Genomic DNA, 16,842 nt, shown 5'->3' on the forward strand with positions numbered 1-16,842 from the left:
GAGCTATTTTTACTTCAATAATGATAAGTAATTCGAAGGTTCTTTAGGAATTTAAGAAGCCCACTAGCATCGTATTCAATTGTATTGTCTTGGAGGAGAACCGAGCTCACATACGGAAAATAGCTTGAACTGACTTTGCGTCAATCAAAATCTTTGTTCTGCTCAAAAATACAACATAGTATAGTTTATTTGAAAGAAAGAAAAAAAGAGCTCGGTTTACTTAAAATATACTGATTTGGAGAATTAAAATTGAAGAAAAATTAGGTTAGAAATGTAAACTAACATGATCTACAATTCAAATCCCAAAATATAAATTCTGTACCACCAAATATTTTTTTATTTTGTTGTGATATAACTAAGAAAAGCATAAGAATATCTGTTGTTCTCTTTTTATTTTGATTAACGCTCTTAAGAGAGTTCCTTCGTAACAAGAGTCACGAGCTCTTCTAATTCAACTACTGAATCGACAGTTTTTTTAATTTTTCTTTTAAGATTAATCAAAAGTCAAATGAATGACGCGTATCTCCGAGGACGAAGCCTCACCAAGAGAACCGCAAAAATGAAGATATACAAAAAGGATCAGAGCAGACGAACACAACGATCACGAATTCGACGTGTAGGAGAGTCAAAATGATAGTAGCTTTCACCATAATCACAAAATCGTTAGCAACACTCAAAATTGTTATAAGGTAAGGTTATCCCGACAATTGCAATAACCATATGAAACCATGATATAGTGAATTATAATCCGATTAGTTGTCAAATACTTGACTGTCACCTCAGAGTGTGTGCGCCTGGAAAACATCATAAACAGGTAGAACTGGAACAGAATATGAACCTCAAATCTACCAAAAGTTATGTGACACACCAATGCATAATTCTAATGGAGTGTTGAAACCAGATTTCTATTCCAAGACAAGTTCAGAGAATTCCAGACACAGTTACTTCAACAGAAAAAAGCTAACATATAAAAAAGTAATTAGATTGATCACCCATCAAAAATCTGAACACCAACAATAACAATACCAAGTGCATAATGCATATGTTACATATATCAAGCCTTGGACACCACCCACAACTTGTCTTCTATGTTTCACCATGACACGACACATCAGAAAAAAGTATTAATTTAAGATGAGTATCCACAGACGGATGTTTCATGACATTACAAAAACTAGAAAACATGTTTCAACCCATTACGCACAAACAAGCTTGATATGCAGTTCCAGAAATCGATTGTGACGCTTCATTGCTGTATGCTGTCAAAGCAATCGATGCATTATATCAAATCAGCAACGTTCATCGGCATTTCGTCAATCTGAGTACTGTAATACTGCTCTATGTCTCTCAAAATTCTGATATCATCACTTTTGACAAAGTTTATTGCAACACCCTGCACCATCAACACGACATTTAAGGTATCAACTAGCTATCACACGGAAGTTGTTAAAATGTAAAGAAAATATAGCCCATAAATGATGGGTGGAGCCCAAATATTTAATAAATCCCTACAAATATCTAAACTAAAATCGAAGTAGAAAGTACTAAAATCAGATGTCTCACATGCATGGATCAATTAACCGAACGTAAAGAAAACAGATCATATTTTCATGCAAATATTTCCAACCAGCAGGGTCAATTATTACAGTAAAAAGCTTGGCCTCTGGACCTCCATGTAACACCACTGTGCTTGCTATACAATCCACAACCACTCGGACACATACCCGGACCGCATACATACCTAAGTCCAAGTAATATAGCTTGAATACTCTGAACACAATGACAATGTGGAACTCTAGAATCCTGGTATATCTAAAGAGCAAGACTTGGATGAAAAGTTTAGATAATGCATTTGTTCGCTGCCATATTAGTTCTCAATATCTTAATTAATTTCCTTGGAAATTCTCAAAGCCCTAGGAATGCTGTTCTGCTTACATGAAAAGACAGCCAACAAAAAATGACAAACAATCATTAAGGATCTGACAAGAAAAGTAAGAACCAAGCAAAAAAGAGGAATACAAATCATAGGCTACAAACCAATAAAGACTACAAAAAGGAATCACAGTTCTCCTATGCAAAAATGCTGAATTGAAGAAGATAAATGATAACACTATGAATACAATGAAGTATAGCATATATCGTGTAGTTTAAAATAGAAGTTTTGGCAACCTATCTAAAAGCAAGATTCATCAAGACAAATAATTAACATCTCGTGAAATTTCTGAACAACTAAAAGTTTCCTGTCCAATCCAAAGTTTTCAATAAAAAAACCAAAAAATACCTTGCGTCCAAAACGACCAGAACGACCGATCCGGTGAATGTAAAGCTCTCGATTGTTTGGAAGATCATAATTTATCACCAAGGAAACCTAAAGAAAGAAAAACAAATACAAAAGTGAGAATGCCCTTGCAGCAAGAATATTTCTTCCAACTTTAAGATATTATATATACACAGAATCCAATTATTACGAGGACACAGTCACATACATTGTTTAAAATCAAAAGGTTAAGAGTTACTAAAAAAAATTTAAATGCTGAATGCCATTCTACGTCCTACAGCCGTAAAGTGTTTAGAAGGTCACAGTTAAAACACCTCGACCTTCCACGTGCACAAAAGCTTCTGAAATTGATGAAATTATATGCCAATATATCGAATTCATAATCTAAAAAATACTTAGTAAAGTCCCATGTTTAAATTTTGAAGAGGTGCCCCAGACCAGATCTGTTTCTGAGCGATACTAATCCTTCACCCTAACCTCATGGATGACTTGACTGCCAGACTCTTACTCCAAAGCTGCTTGGATGCCCTCTATGCATTTGTCTTGCCAACAAGATATGTCACGTGGACTCAGTACGTGTGATGGGTACAGGTGTGTTCAGAAGTTGAATACAGATACATAGACACATTCAGAACATTAAAACAAATTATATGTTACATAATAATGTAGTGTGTGATATTATTGTTCTTCAAGGATAATGCTCAATTGGAAAATAGTGAAAAAAGGATTTCCATTCTTCCAGGAGTAGGAAACCCGTCTCTGTTGTCAAATTTAAACTTTTTCTTCTTTTCCCATCATTACATTTAGAGGATCCTGATGTCTGATTTAGTTTCCTATGTTGAAAAAATTATATAACCCTACCCATGTTGTGTCATGTCAACACATGCACATTCAGGGAAATGTGAGAGTGCATGTAACACAAAGGCGAAAAGATATGCCAAACTTTTGTATTACATGAGTGCTGATCCTATTAACTAGAAACTGTTATTTGATTTCACATCCAACAATTAGCACTAAATCAAATAGATCTAGTTGAACTAATTTTTATGAATGTCCCCATTGGCAAGCTGAACATACCAATAGCACCAGTGTCTATAACTATCTTTTAATTTAGCTTTTTCAAGTGTAGCATTAAGAAAAGAGACAATCACTGAACCAAAATTATACTGCATTTCTACAACTACTACACTAAAAAAGTAATAAAAAGAAAAAGGAAAAAAAAGGACTTGCCTGTTGAACATCTAGGCCCCTAGCCCAAACGTCAGTTGTAATCAAAACGCGAGTTGTACCAGACCGGAACTCTGCCATTATAGCATCTCTTTCCCTTTGAGGCATGTCTCCATGCATAGATGAGACGGTGAAGTTATTGCTATGCATTTTCTCAGTTAGCCAATCCACCTGTTCCAGCACATAAAGAACTGCATTAGATCCAAAGACTAGGATTCATCGAAACTAAACAAACATGTCTCTCAATGAAATTCAGCTCACTTGGCTAGAATTAACAAAGTTTGAACACCGCATATCAGTAGCCCCATTGGCTTTCGAGAGCAAATTAACAGCAACAAGAATTTGTACATAGGCATTAAAAACAACTGCGGGACAAGTCATTTTTATTTTTTATTTTTCACCTCAACTTGTAACTTCTCGTCAGATAGCATCAAACAACTAGAAAATAAAAACCCATCAGATACCTAAACAATTGAAAAGCTCTAGCAGTTTTGGCTTAGGTCAATGAACAAATGCCGTTAAGAATACCGAATTAGCCCCTGTACGCAGGATCATATCTGCATCTAACCTAAATCTAGTCAGACACAAATTTGGTAACATTTACAATCAAATAACTAATAATAACCAATTCCAATGATAAAAAATAAAGTCTGGAGATACCAGTCTGATCCAACTTTTATACATCTTGTAATTACATACACGTTTGCTTTATTCAGATACGACTTCATTTATAAGCAGATGAAATTATGTGAATTCAGCCCACATATTAGATCTGGAACAACTATGAGATGAATAATGAACAACCTTAAAATGACAATCTAAACAATCTGACTCCCTGTTTTTTCCTCTTTAATTGTAGGAATCACAAGAATAAAAATAAAAATATAGAGATATGAGATCTGCTCAAAAAGAAAAAGGAACTACAAACAAAATAATCATATAGAGTATAGACAATCCAACATCAACTAAATAATACCAAGAAGTGGAACCCCCGGTCCATCATTAGGCCAAGAAGTTAACCTCTGAGTAAGCAGTTCTCGGGAAAAAATTTGTCTCTATTTCTAAAAAGATAAAAAATCTCCATAACAAAAAGTTGGACCAATGAAACTTTACCTTCCGCTTCGTATTGCAGAAAATAACTGCTTGTGTGATTGTAAGGGTATCGTAGAGGTCGCATAGAGTATCAAACTTCCACTCCTCTCTTTCTACTGCAACAAAGAATTGCTTGATGCCCTATCATATTAAAACAATGATTGCTTATAAACAGCACTGGACCAATGATAAAAGACAGCGCCAAGTGGCATCAAAATTTTAGGCATAATTTCAAAAGGTTGCCGTGTAGAAGCAACCATTACTCACCTCCAGAGTCAACTCATCACGTTTCACAAGGATCCGAACAGGATCTGTCATAAATTTGCTTGTCATCTCCAAAATTTCATTCGGAAGGGTAGCAGAAATCAAACAAACCTGCATTAAAAAAAAGTCAGAACAAACAATGTGACACTGGCGACATGCATTGTTCTCTTAACAGCAAACTACCTTAATCTATGCCCAGATGATAAAATATCGATACAAGGCATGCATGAGAAGGAAGAGAATACAAATCAAATTGTTAACAGAAATCAAAACCTCCTTCAATAATAATTTTTTTTTTTTTTTTTGATAAAGTAATAATTCATTGAAGGCACTCAAAAGAGGAGCGCTCCCAAAGGAAAAACAAGCCGCCTAACAGCAACACTACAACTTTAAGCTATCCACAAAATCCAAAAGAGTATCCATAGATATACAATTTCGCCCATTAATCCAACAGAATAAAGAAGGTGGTATATTGTATTTGAGAGACCAAATAGGAGAATGCATCAAAGGATCTCCTATTTCTCTCCCGCCACAGTTGACTTTGTCATAATATTGGTAGACGGGGTATGCATGTCAGGAAAGAAGGGTATGTATACAAATGAAATTGTAAACCGAAGGACAAAGCAGATGTATTGCATAAATTTTGGAAACAAAATGAAAATATAAAAGAACAAAAAAGGGTAAGAAGAAAATTAGCATTGACCGCATAAGTTTCAGCTGATAACTAATGAGAATGGACACTTGAAAAGTATTAAACATATGGAATTAAAATTACATAACTTGTCATGTGCATCTGTTAAATGCAACACAAGTGTCAATAGAAGACAGCATCACGAAATGATGCATCATTGCAGAAAATTGTGAGAAAACTCTCAATTTATTGTAAAAACATAAAATATACTTGGGAGTTCAACAAATATCAAATTACAAGCTACCTAAATGCAGAAAACAATTTTGGTATTATCTGAACAAGCTAACTATATCTCGGACAACACCTGGACAGAACTCAACATCAATTGTAGTGCAGTTAATCTTTTTTTTTCATAAATATGATTGTATAAAAGAAAAGAAAACAGAAATGAGAAAATGCAGTTAATCGTGTGTGTGTGTGAGACAGAAAGAGAGAAATAGAGAGAGATGTATATATAGAGAGAGAGGGAGAGATTATATACCTGAAGTTCTGGAGGAAGATATCTGTAAACATCATAAATTTGATCCTTAAAACCTCGGCTCAACATCTCATCAGATTCATCCTGGAAGAATTTTTGTAATAATCAGAATAAATCACACCTGACAACCTCGAAATATAAAGTAAAATTCAAGAAAGGCAAAAACATCACAAAGTACAATTAAATAACAAAAGCCAGGATGGGCAGTAGATCAAGAACTCACAAGAACCAATAACTTGATAGCTCTAGTCCTTAAAGTTCTCCTTTTTATCATGTCACAAACCCTGCCTGGAGTCCCAGACACGACATGAACTCCATATTCCAGTTTTCTGATATCCTCACCCACGCTTTTGCCTCCAACGCATGCATGGGCCTGTATACTAATGTAATCACCAAGAGCCAATATTACTTTCTCTGTTTGAGTTGCCAGTTCCCTTGTAGGTGACAGGATCAATGCTTGGACCCTGAAGAAAAGACATGATCAATACAAAGATAAACCTACACTAACATCCCAAACTTCGAAAGAAAGCATATAAACCAATTTCTAGCTACGCTAATAGGATAGCTGCATATCAACACGGACAAAAAAGTTCACGCGTTGACATGGTTTGAAACTTTCAATGCCATAACAACAGAAAGAAGTAAACCCCAAAAGAGGGAGAGGAAAAAAAAGAACCATTTGAAAGCACTACTCCTTGAAAGAGAACAAGACAAAGAAGTAAGAGGGTAGGTAGAAAGGTGACAATGCCAGAGACAAAAATGTATGAACGCTTTTTATTCTTTTTCTGGCTTCTACTCTCTATAATCTAACCTCAGATCTCCTTAGGATCCCTCTTTTCTTTTTTTTCTTTTTTTGGGCTTTGGCCTCTGTTTATTCTTGGGATGGCTTGCGAATTTAAAATGCAAAGAAATTTGGAATTAGCAATGAAAATTCCCCCCACCCCCAAAAAAAAAAGTGTGCGGATGAGAATATTACAATTAAATAATGATACAGCTTACAATATCGAGGTGATGGCTTGATCAATGTGATAGTGGTGATAGTAGAGCAGCTTGAAAAAGGCAATGGCCGGTTGCAGTGGCGACTGTTAAGGTAATGATGGCTTCCATGATGATGGTGATGGAAATGTTAATTGAGGTGGCAACAACCATTCCATCATGGTGGTGGTGGCAATGATGGTGTCACCATGGTGGTGGCAATGATGGTGGCACCATGATAAAGGTTATGATCATTGGAACAATGGTAGCGCAACTAAGGTAGAGGTGTTGATGAAATATCGCTTATGTTTGTGACAATAGCAGTTGAGCTAGCGAGGCTAGTCGTGGCGGCGGTGGTGGTGGAGGTAATGGCAAAGTGGTGGAGGCAGTGGTTGATGTCATTACTATAGTGCTGGTGGAAGCAACAACAACAGTAGCAGCCAAACAGGCAAGTGATGGGGTGAGGATGATTTCGATGTGTTTAACAGAAGTGGTGTAAAAGTGGCTATTCAACTCCATCCAGAAAGGGTTTATGAGTCCGAGGGATGCACACCTGGTTGATACCATAAGATCCATGGTGTTTGGTTAAATTTTGGGAGGCTTAACAATTTGGTGCTGGCCAAAACACAATTGAACTGATGGAAATGGTTCAATTCACAGTTTTAGGGGCCAAAAAAACCAATCCAAAAAGAATTGAACCAAAATAATCATGCAAATCTTTGTTGAAATGGTTACCATGAAGCTGACTGCATGAGATCATGCTATATAAACACTCTTCCTAACCCTAAATCATATCTGAGTTCCCTAATCTTCACCCCCACCACTGTAGCTGCACACGACGTTCTCTTAATTACTTTGCCCCTCAACAGCTAACACCTGAGCCCCACTAACAAAGCCATGAGTCCACGACATCACTCACACTAACTAATGAACTTGTCAAAAGAAAATCATATAGTTCCCAAAATCAAAACGATGAAAAATTTAACTGCATCAACAGTGTGTTCTTCATCATCTTCTTTTCTGGGGAGTATAGATAAAGATTATGCAAGTTGTTTTATGTCAGTTGATACAGGGATAATTTTATGATTTATTGTGCATTGGCATACTTTAATCTAAGGGGTTCTTGTTTCTCATACACAAAAGATTGCCATACATAGTCGGACACATTGAACATTTCAAGACTATCTTTGCTTCTAAGCCTTTCTGCTTAGTTTAGCTCAGAACTTAGTAGGCATTTATTAATTAGGCATAACTTCTTCTTTTTTTTTGATAAGTAAAATGTATTAAAAAGCGTTCAAAAGGGGAATGCATCCCAAGCTATACAAAGACAAAACAAAACCTATGAGCTCAAAGAGCCCATGAAGTCAACAATATCCTCAAGGGAAGAGTAGTCTCTCCCCTGACCCCAACAAAAAAGGGTACAAATAATAGAAAATTTAAGCACTCCAATGGAGGACTCCTTCCTATCAAAAGATCTACCATTCCGCTCTTTCCAAAGGCTCCACCAAATGCAAAAGGGGGCCACCCTCCAGAAAACTCTCGCCTGAGCCCCCACCCATTGGCCACTCCAAATATCCAACAACTCCCGAGAGGTTCGAGGCATGACCCAATGAATACCAAACAAGCCAAAAATCAAACTCCAACAATCTTGAGTCACAGGACAATGCAACAGAAGATGATCCACTAACTCCCCATTAGTCGTACAAAGACAACACCGATTAACAATGATATGACTTCGCTTCCTCAAGTTGTCCAAAGTCAAGATCTTACTCCAAGCTGCAGTCCACACAAAAAAGGCCACCCTAAGGAGCGCCTTAGACAACCACATCGTCTTCCATGGGAATGAGGTGCCATGAAAACCAGAGAGAGACACAAAAAAGGATCGAACCTGGAACATCCCCTGAGAAGAAGGCACCCAAATCAAAGAGTCTGCACCAGTACCCTCCACCTCCTGCCTGTAAAGGAGAGCCAAAAACCCCGTGACGTCATCCAACTCCCAGTCCTGAAAAGCTCGCCGGAAGCGCACATCCCAAGACTACCTCCCGCTATCAAGGCGATAGCAGTCAGCAACCATAGCATGTTTGTCAACAGCGATCTTGAAAAGCCTTGGGAACAAAAGAGCCAATGGCCTATCCTCACACCATGAATCCTCCCAAAACCAGACATTCCTTCCATCCCGAACTTTGAATCTAATATGTTTGGAAAAGACATTCCAACCCTTTCCAATGGCCCTCCACACCCCCACTCCACTAGCAAACCTGACTGGTCTAACTAACCACCCTCCTCTCTCTTCCCCAAAGCGACACGAAATAACCCTTCTCCATAATTTGTGTCTTTCACTACCAAATCTCCAAAGCCACTTACCAAGAAGAGCACTATTGAAAGGGGCCAATCTCCTAATACCAAGCCCTCCCAACCGAAAAGGCCTGCAAACCTGCTCCCATTTGACAAGATGATACTTGAACTCCTCTCCGCGACTCCCCACAGGAAGTTCCGTTGGAGCCTCTCAATTCTTCCAACAATAGAAGCTAGAATCCGAAATAGCGAAAGAAAGTACGTTGGGAGGCTTGACAGAGTACTCTTCACTAACGTAACTTTACCACCCTTTGACAGATATTACTTTTTCCAACCAGCTAATCTTCTCTTAACTCGCTCAATCACTAGGTTCCAACTACCCACCCTTCTGGCCGAGTCCCCCAGCGACAAACCCAAATACGAGATAGGAAAGCGTTGCGTCCCACACCCTAAAACAGCAGCCAAGGTGTCCACTTCCTGAACCACCCCGACAGGAACAATCACGCTCTTACCCACGTTAACTTTCAAGCCAAAAACAGCCTGAAAGCAAACCAACACACATCTCAGATACCTTACCTGTGACTCCTCTGCCTCGCAAAAAACGATAGTGTCATCCGCAAAAAGTAAATGAGAGATCTCCTTCTGCTGAGCTGAGTCAGGGCCTATCTTGAAACCCCTAATGAAACCCAACTCCACTGCCCTTCTCATCAACCTACTAAGAGCCTCCATAACAATGATAAAAAGGAATGGGGAAAGAGGGTCCCCCTGCCTCAACCCACAAGAACTGCCGAAGAAGCCCGAAGGAGACCCATTCACCAACACCGAAAACCTGACAGTGGAAACGCATGAAACAATCCATTTCCTCCATTTCTCACCAAAACCCATCCTCTCCAACAGATAAAACAGAAAGTTCCAGCAGACATGATCATAGGCCTTCTCGATATCCAGCTTGCAGAGAACACCAGGAGTCCCACTACAAAGTCGAGAATCCACACATTCACCGGCAATGAGGGCGGAGTCCAGAATCTGTCTACCCCAATGAAAGCATTCTGAGACTCAGAAATAACTCCATCCAGGACCTCCCTCAATCTAAAAGCAAGGACCTTTGCGATGAGCTTATAGATGCACCCAATCAGGCTAATAGGTCTAAAATCCTTGATATTAGAAGCACCACCCTTCTTAGGAATAAGGCAATAAAAGATGCATTAAGCGATTTCTCAAACCGCCCCGTGGAATGGAACTCAAGACAGGTGCCCATAATCTCATACCGAACCACCTCCCAGCTCTCCAACAAAAATCTCATCGTGAAACCATCAAGGCCTGGTGATAAGGCCTGGAGACTTATCACCATTGCAACTCTTTAAGGCCTTTAGCACCTCCTCCTCCGAAAAGCGACTTTCCAACCCATCCCTTTCTGAAGCAGAAATAGAATCAAAATGAAGACCATCAAGACGTGGCCTCCAGTGAAGAGGCTCAGAATACAGCCTTTGGTAGAAAGAGACAATACCGCTTCGCACCTCCTCCTCCGAAGTCATGACCGCACGATCCACACACATCCGCCCAATATGATTGCTCCTCCTATGGGCATTAGCAGTTCTATGAAAAACTTCGTATTCCGGTCTCCCTCTTTAAGCCACAAAGCCCGAGATTTCTTGCGCCACGAGATTTCCTCTAAAAGAGCAATCTCCACACATTCTGCCGGACAAGCTGCTCTCCTACTGCGTTGAGAATCAGAAATGACACCCTCCCCTTTCCAATCTATCAATCTCAACAATATCAGCCAAAGCCCTATTCTTCCTCCACACCAAGCTCCCAAACACCTCCTTATTCCACCTTTTAAGATTATTTTTCAGGAGTCGAAGCTTTCCTGCAAGAATATGGCTCGAGGTACCCACCACCAGGTTCTCCTCCCACCAAGAATGCACAAATTCCTGGAAATTATCTACACGAAGCCACATGTTCTCAAATCTGAAAGGAGTGCTGCGAGATCTCAAACCTCCATAGTCCAAAACTAAGGGAATGTGATCCGACGTCACCCTAGCCAAAACAACCTGAACAACATCCGGGAATTTCTCCCATTCACTGGAAACCAAAAATATGTCAAGGCAAGAGAAAGTTAGAGCTTCCACTGGACCAAGTGAAAGAAGCTCCCTCAAGAGGGAGATCAATAAGCTGGTGGCCATCAATGAAGTCGGAAAAGTGCATCATAGCCTGAGTCCACAGACCACCTGTAGATCTCTCCGCCGGGGATCTAACCACATGAAAGTCTCCTGCTACACACCAAGGAAGAGACCACCACCCCTTCACCCCACTCAACTCCTCCCACAAACCATCCCTCACTCCATCGTCAACCGGCCCATACACCCCAGAAAAACCCCAAGAGAAACCATCCTCCTCCATCACAAAGGCACATGACAAAGAAAATCTCCCTCTGCAAACATCCGCCTTAGCCAACCATCTCTTATCCCACATGATAAGAACACCTCCTGAAGTCCCAATAGCATCCAGCGCCTCCCACTCGACAAACCGGTTACCCCACAAACTTTTCACCGCACGGTCAGACATAGAATCAACTTTTGTTTCTTGAAGACACATCAAGTGCACCCCCCATTTCCTCACCGCCATCTTCACCACCCTTCGCTTGCTCGGATCATTTAGACCACGAACATTCCACGATAAAATTCGAAGCTTCATGAGAAAACAATCACCCCTTCACACCCTTACCCCTCCCTCCTCCCTTAGCATTACCCCTCTCCTCTACCCCCCCAAACACCTTATCATAGTTCACATCACAACACAGATTCCTTAACTCCCTTTCTCCTTTCCCCGGAGTAAGGTTCTTCTTCTTCCTACTCCTTTTTCTGGAAAATTGAATCATCTCCCCTTCTCTCCCCTCTGCCGTGGCCTGAAGGATAGCTAAGGCCTGATCACAATTACCCTTGCAAGAAACACCCAACAAATCGCTAGTAACCCCAATATTAGCCTTGACCCATTCCATTCCAGTGTCCTCACCTTCCCGCCGACACACCTTGCTGCCCCCCTCCTCTGGATGAACAATAGCCAAAGGATCAACCACCCCCAAATTGGCAAACCCCTCCTCCTCCCACAAAATCATACCAAGAGAACTGCCCTGTTCCAACCTGCTCCCATCTATCACACCTCCCATAGATGAAGAAAGATTACATGTACAACAAAGAAATACAAAATTCGCACTGCCGGATGTTTTTCAAAAGCACGTTATTTGTCTTTATCCACGGAAATTATACAAAAACCACAAGTTTTACCGGAATACTAGTTCTGATAACTCATATCTTGCAACTCTTTTGTGAGAAGCATCCCACTACTTAACATCCAACTCCGGTAATTAACCTTTGTTAGCTAACCAATCAAGCTTTCTGGATCAATTTTTTCCCTCTGATTGAGCTTGCTTGTTACCTCTTGATCTGGGTTGTGTATTTTGACATCCTTCCCCTTAATTTGGCCTGGGCTAGTTATCATTGGACTACATTCTTTAGAAATCCCAATCCGTAGAACAGAATCAATTCAAACTGGCACATTTCAGATAGGCTCAATTTCAAATGATCCCATACATTTGGTTCAATTCTTTTTAAAAAATTTTATGGAAATTTTTAGGATTAGTTTTGGTTTACCTTCAAACCAAACTGAACCGAACCATGCACACCACTTATGTTCGACATATAAGCCCAAATCAGACCTAATTTGGTAGCAATGAGGAGTGTCTACCTTCTAAGACAGATGGAAACCCATCTTACACCACATTCCATTTAATTTAAATTCTAACTAAATATATCCTTAGTTATCAATAATATTGTTAACATCATACATTATACTATCATACAACATATAATGTACTTACCAGTACCCAAATTAGTATCTCAAGGCTAGGATCAGGGGACTCATACTTTTGAACACAATATTAAAAATTTAGAAACACATCCAAACCCCATTCATGTAACTAGTCCATGTATTGTTAAACTTCGCAATTCGTGTATCCGTAAATATGGGTCCACATAAACACGACAAAAGTATTATTCATGTCATGTAACCTTAGCACGCACTACACAGTTATTAAACATGTAAACAAGACATGACTGGCGTAACCTGTCTTATAAATAAGTCAAGACGTGACACATTTAATTGAAATTTTAGTTGAATGGTTCACTTTTAACATGAACACGCTTGTTCATCCCACATCTTATGCTTGTTCATCCCACACGTTTAGTTAAACGAGTCTACAACCATACAAGTATAAAAACTTATGTATATGGATATAACACCACCAATCTATCCAACCATACAAGTATAAAAACTTTGCATGTGATGTCTTGACAGAAAAAGAATCCAAGATGATTTCATTTGTGTATAAACTAAAGCATGCTTCACGAATTAAAATTTCTCATGGTAAAAATTTGCACATAAGCCACCACTGTTGAACTTGACAAAGCCACTACTAATACTCCGTAATAGAATTGTATGGTACCAATAGTATTTTCATTAGAATAGCTTGTCTAGAATTGGTTCGTAAATTGATGAGTTAACTCCAATCACTGGCATTGTCATGAAATCTTTCCACTCATTGTCTCTCAAACAAATAATCCTACCAATCAAGAAGCACTATCAACCTCCTATACATATACATATACATATACATACACATACACATACACATACACATACACATACACATACACATACCTCGTGGATCTCAGCAAAACATTTAAACACCAAATAATAAATAAATAAATAAAGTTGATAATAAGCAAAAAAAAAAAAAATTATGTAGTTAATAAAACAGCAGCCACAAATTAAGGTTACAGACTTTGATTTAACTAACCGTAGAACAAAACCCAGGAAAATAAAAGCCCTAAAAGAGATAAAATTAGGGTTTTGGGGAGGAACTGATAAAATTATCATTAATATCTACATATTAATATCTAGATATGCTGAACAATTGGAACAACGCTTTGTTGAGCTGAACTCCAATTGAACCTAAGAAGAAAAATATAACAAAACGCAGAAAATCCTAACCCTAAAAAAAATGAAAATTAGGGTTTCGGGGAAGAGGATAAAAGTATCATTCACATATCTGTATATGTATGTGATAGATTACGTACTCTCTGGAGGCAGTGTCGACCATCTGGCAGACAGTCAGGGCGATCATGGAGGTCTTGCCGGTACCGGACTGTGCCTGGGCGATGACATCGCGACCCTGAATGATGGGCACCACCGCCCTCTGCTGGATCGCAGAGGGCTTCTCAAACCCGTACTGGTAGATCCCGCGAAGAAGGCCGTCCTTTATCCCCATCTCGTCGAAGTTCGTGACGGGTTCGACTCCCTGCGACGTCTCGAACACTAGCTTCTCATCGTCCACCATCGCTCGATGCCCCCTGTTCGCCGGCACCACCGAGCCTGGCACTGCGGCTGCTGCCATTGCTCCGATTTCTGGCTGAACACCGCAAACAACCCTCTCTCTCTCTGCTCTCTCTGTCTCCTCTCTTCTACGTCGAGAGAGAAGTAGAAGCCCCAATTGAGTTGAAGCCCTAATTATGTGTATCTGATTTATTCACTCTTTGGTAAAAAAACAAAATGGTCCCTCCACCGACTTAACAATCGATACCCATTGGTCATTGATTATGGTAGGGTTATGCCAATTGTAAAAAATAATAATAATAAAAATAAAAACAAATAAATAGCGACCAAATTATTTATTTTTTAAACAACCCTTCACAAATTATATACTTTTACACTCATCTCTCTTACATTATCTTTTATATTCTCATTAAATAGTTATACTTCCACAAAAAAATCAAATAAAATAAATAAATAAAAAATTAGAGATTTCTTTGACGCAGTACTTTTAATTGAAATTTATCAACAAAAAAAAAATTCGTAAAGGGCCTAAAGACTAAAAATGGCAAAGAGGCTCTCAGGATTCCTCAAACTGCCTACACGATATTCACTCCTCTAGAATCCAAGGCAAACAACCTCCAATGGAGAAACTGATAAAAAGTGTTCTAGATCAAAAAGAAAGGAAGATATAATCTTCAAAGCCCAAGATCAAACTCCCAAGGCAAGGGGTCCGAAATCTGAAAATGGCAAATCAGGTTTTGTTTGGCTACAAGGTAGTTAAGTGAGATTTCAACCAAAATCCCTAACTTTTCCACTAGCCTAAGTATTTGTTGGCTAACCACACACACACCAACACTACCTCTCACACACACACACATCCACACTACCTCTCACACACACACACATCCACACCTTCTACTTGTCACAATTCTAGGGTTCCTCACAAGATTTGATCTCAAGCCTACACTTGTCACTAATCTAAGCCAACAAGTGTGCCAACCAGAAGTCCACATGCGGGTGAATCTTCAACCTCCACTTGTCATCATCCCAAGCATGCAAACAAGGCTCAATCACAAACCTACACTTGTCAACATTCCAAGCTAACAAGTGGTCCAACCAAAGGTCAGGTGAATTAACACCTAACACTTGTCACCAAAGTGTGCTTTCAAGTCACACCACAAAGGGGATGACAAGTGGCCCTAAGAAAAAAGTAACACGTGTCACTAATTCCTAGAAATTGCAAAGAGGTCCATCCTCTAAATATCCCAAGAAATATTTGTAATAAAGTCCCTAAGACAAAAGGTAATTACATAAAGCACCCCGTAAAACAAAAATATTTCCAAAGAAACTATACATCCTTACCCTGGAAAATAAAAATATACGAACATGCTTTTCATATAAAATAAAGACATACTCGGCTAGTGAAAAACAAAATAGCGTAATGCACGTGGTATCGAAAATCGTTTCCGAGTACCGAAACCTACCGCAAGTCAAACAAAACCCTTGGGTCACAAGAAAAAAAATAAATCAAATGATTAAATAATTAATTAAATAATTAATAATCATAAAATTAAAAATTAAAAAAAAATGACGGAGAATCGGAAAGGGAAAAAGAAAACACGGTCATTACAATCTTCCCACCTTAAAGGGATTTCGTCCCCGAAATCCGGCATTGACAAAATAGAAGGCTAACTTAGGATAACTACGAAGTACATCTCTAAGTATCCGTCACAACACGCCATATCGGTTATCCCAAAACCGAAAGAAAAGCATAAACCAATGCCATTTGCACCCACTTGCTCATAACATAACACACACAACAACATCAGCCAAAAATGGCCCCGTCTTAATGTCATTTGTACCCATATGCTTATGATAAAACACTCAAAAAAAAAAGATGACCATACGATCACACCACACGTCAAAACTCAAACAGAACATCAAGCACAAAAGAATAAGTCCTAAGGCCTCGAGATCAAAGCAACATGGCAATATGAGTAATGACTGGAACTCGCCCACAACGTACTCAATGTATGGTAGCATGACAGTGTCTAGGGCCCGCCCACACTTACTCATCAGTGAGGTAGCATCGAAGATAACTAGCACCCGCCCATAACTGTAATATTTTTAATTTTTACCATTTTTCATTTCTTGAAAATTTCTAATTTTATG

General features: G+C 39.1%; 1 protein-coding gene across 1 annotated transcript; it reads right to left on the reverse strand.

The window, feature by feature from the left end:
- Positions 1-961: 961 nt before the first annotated feature.
- LOC132303263 (eukaryotic initiation factor 4A-3) lies at positions 962-14,862 on the reverse strand. The gene is made up of 8 exons (XM_059800450.1): positions 14,436-14,862; positions 6,254-6,494; positions 6,034-6,114; positions 4,865-4,972; positions 4,619-4,738; positions 3,509-3,676; positions 2,282-2,368; positions 962-1,393 (listed from the first exon to the last, which is right to left on the reverse strand). Exons 1-8 carry the CDS (start codon positions 14,750-14,752, stop codon positions 1,280-1,282), a joined length of 1,236 nt encoding a protein of 411 aa, XP_059656433.1. The 5' UTR covers positions 14,753-14,862; the 3' UTR covers positions 962-1,279.
- Between the last annotated feature and the right edge of the window lie 1,980 nt (positions 14,863-16,842).

This window comes from Cornus florida, unplaced genomic scaffold, assembly GCF_030987335.1.
Source record: "Cornus florida cultivar Cherokee Brave unplaced genomic scaffold, ASM3098733v1 CherokeeBrave_3.0.0_Hap2_Chr04, whole genome shotgun sequence".
NCBI classification, from domain to species: domain Eukaryota; kingdom Viridiplantae; phylum Streptophyta; class Magnoliopsida; order Cornales; family Cornaceae; genus Cornus; species Cornus florida.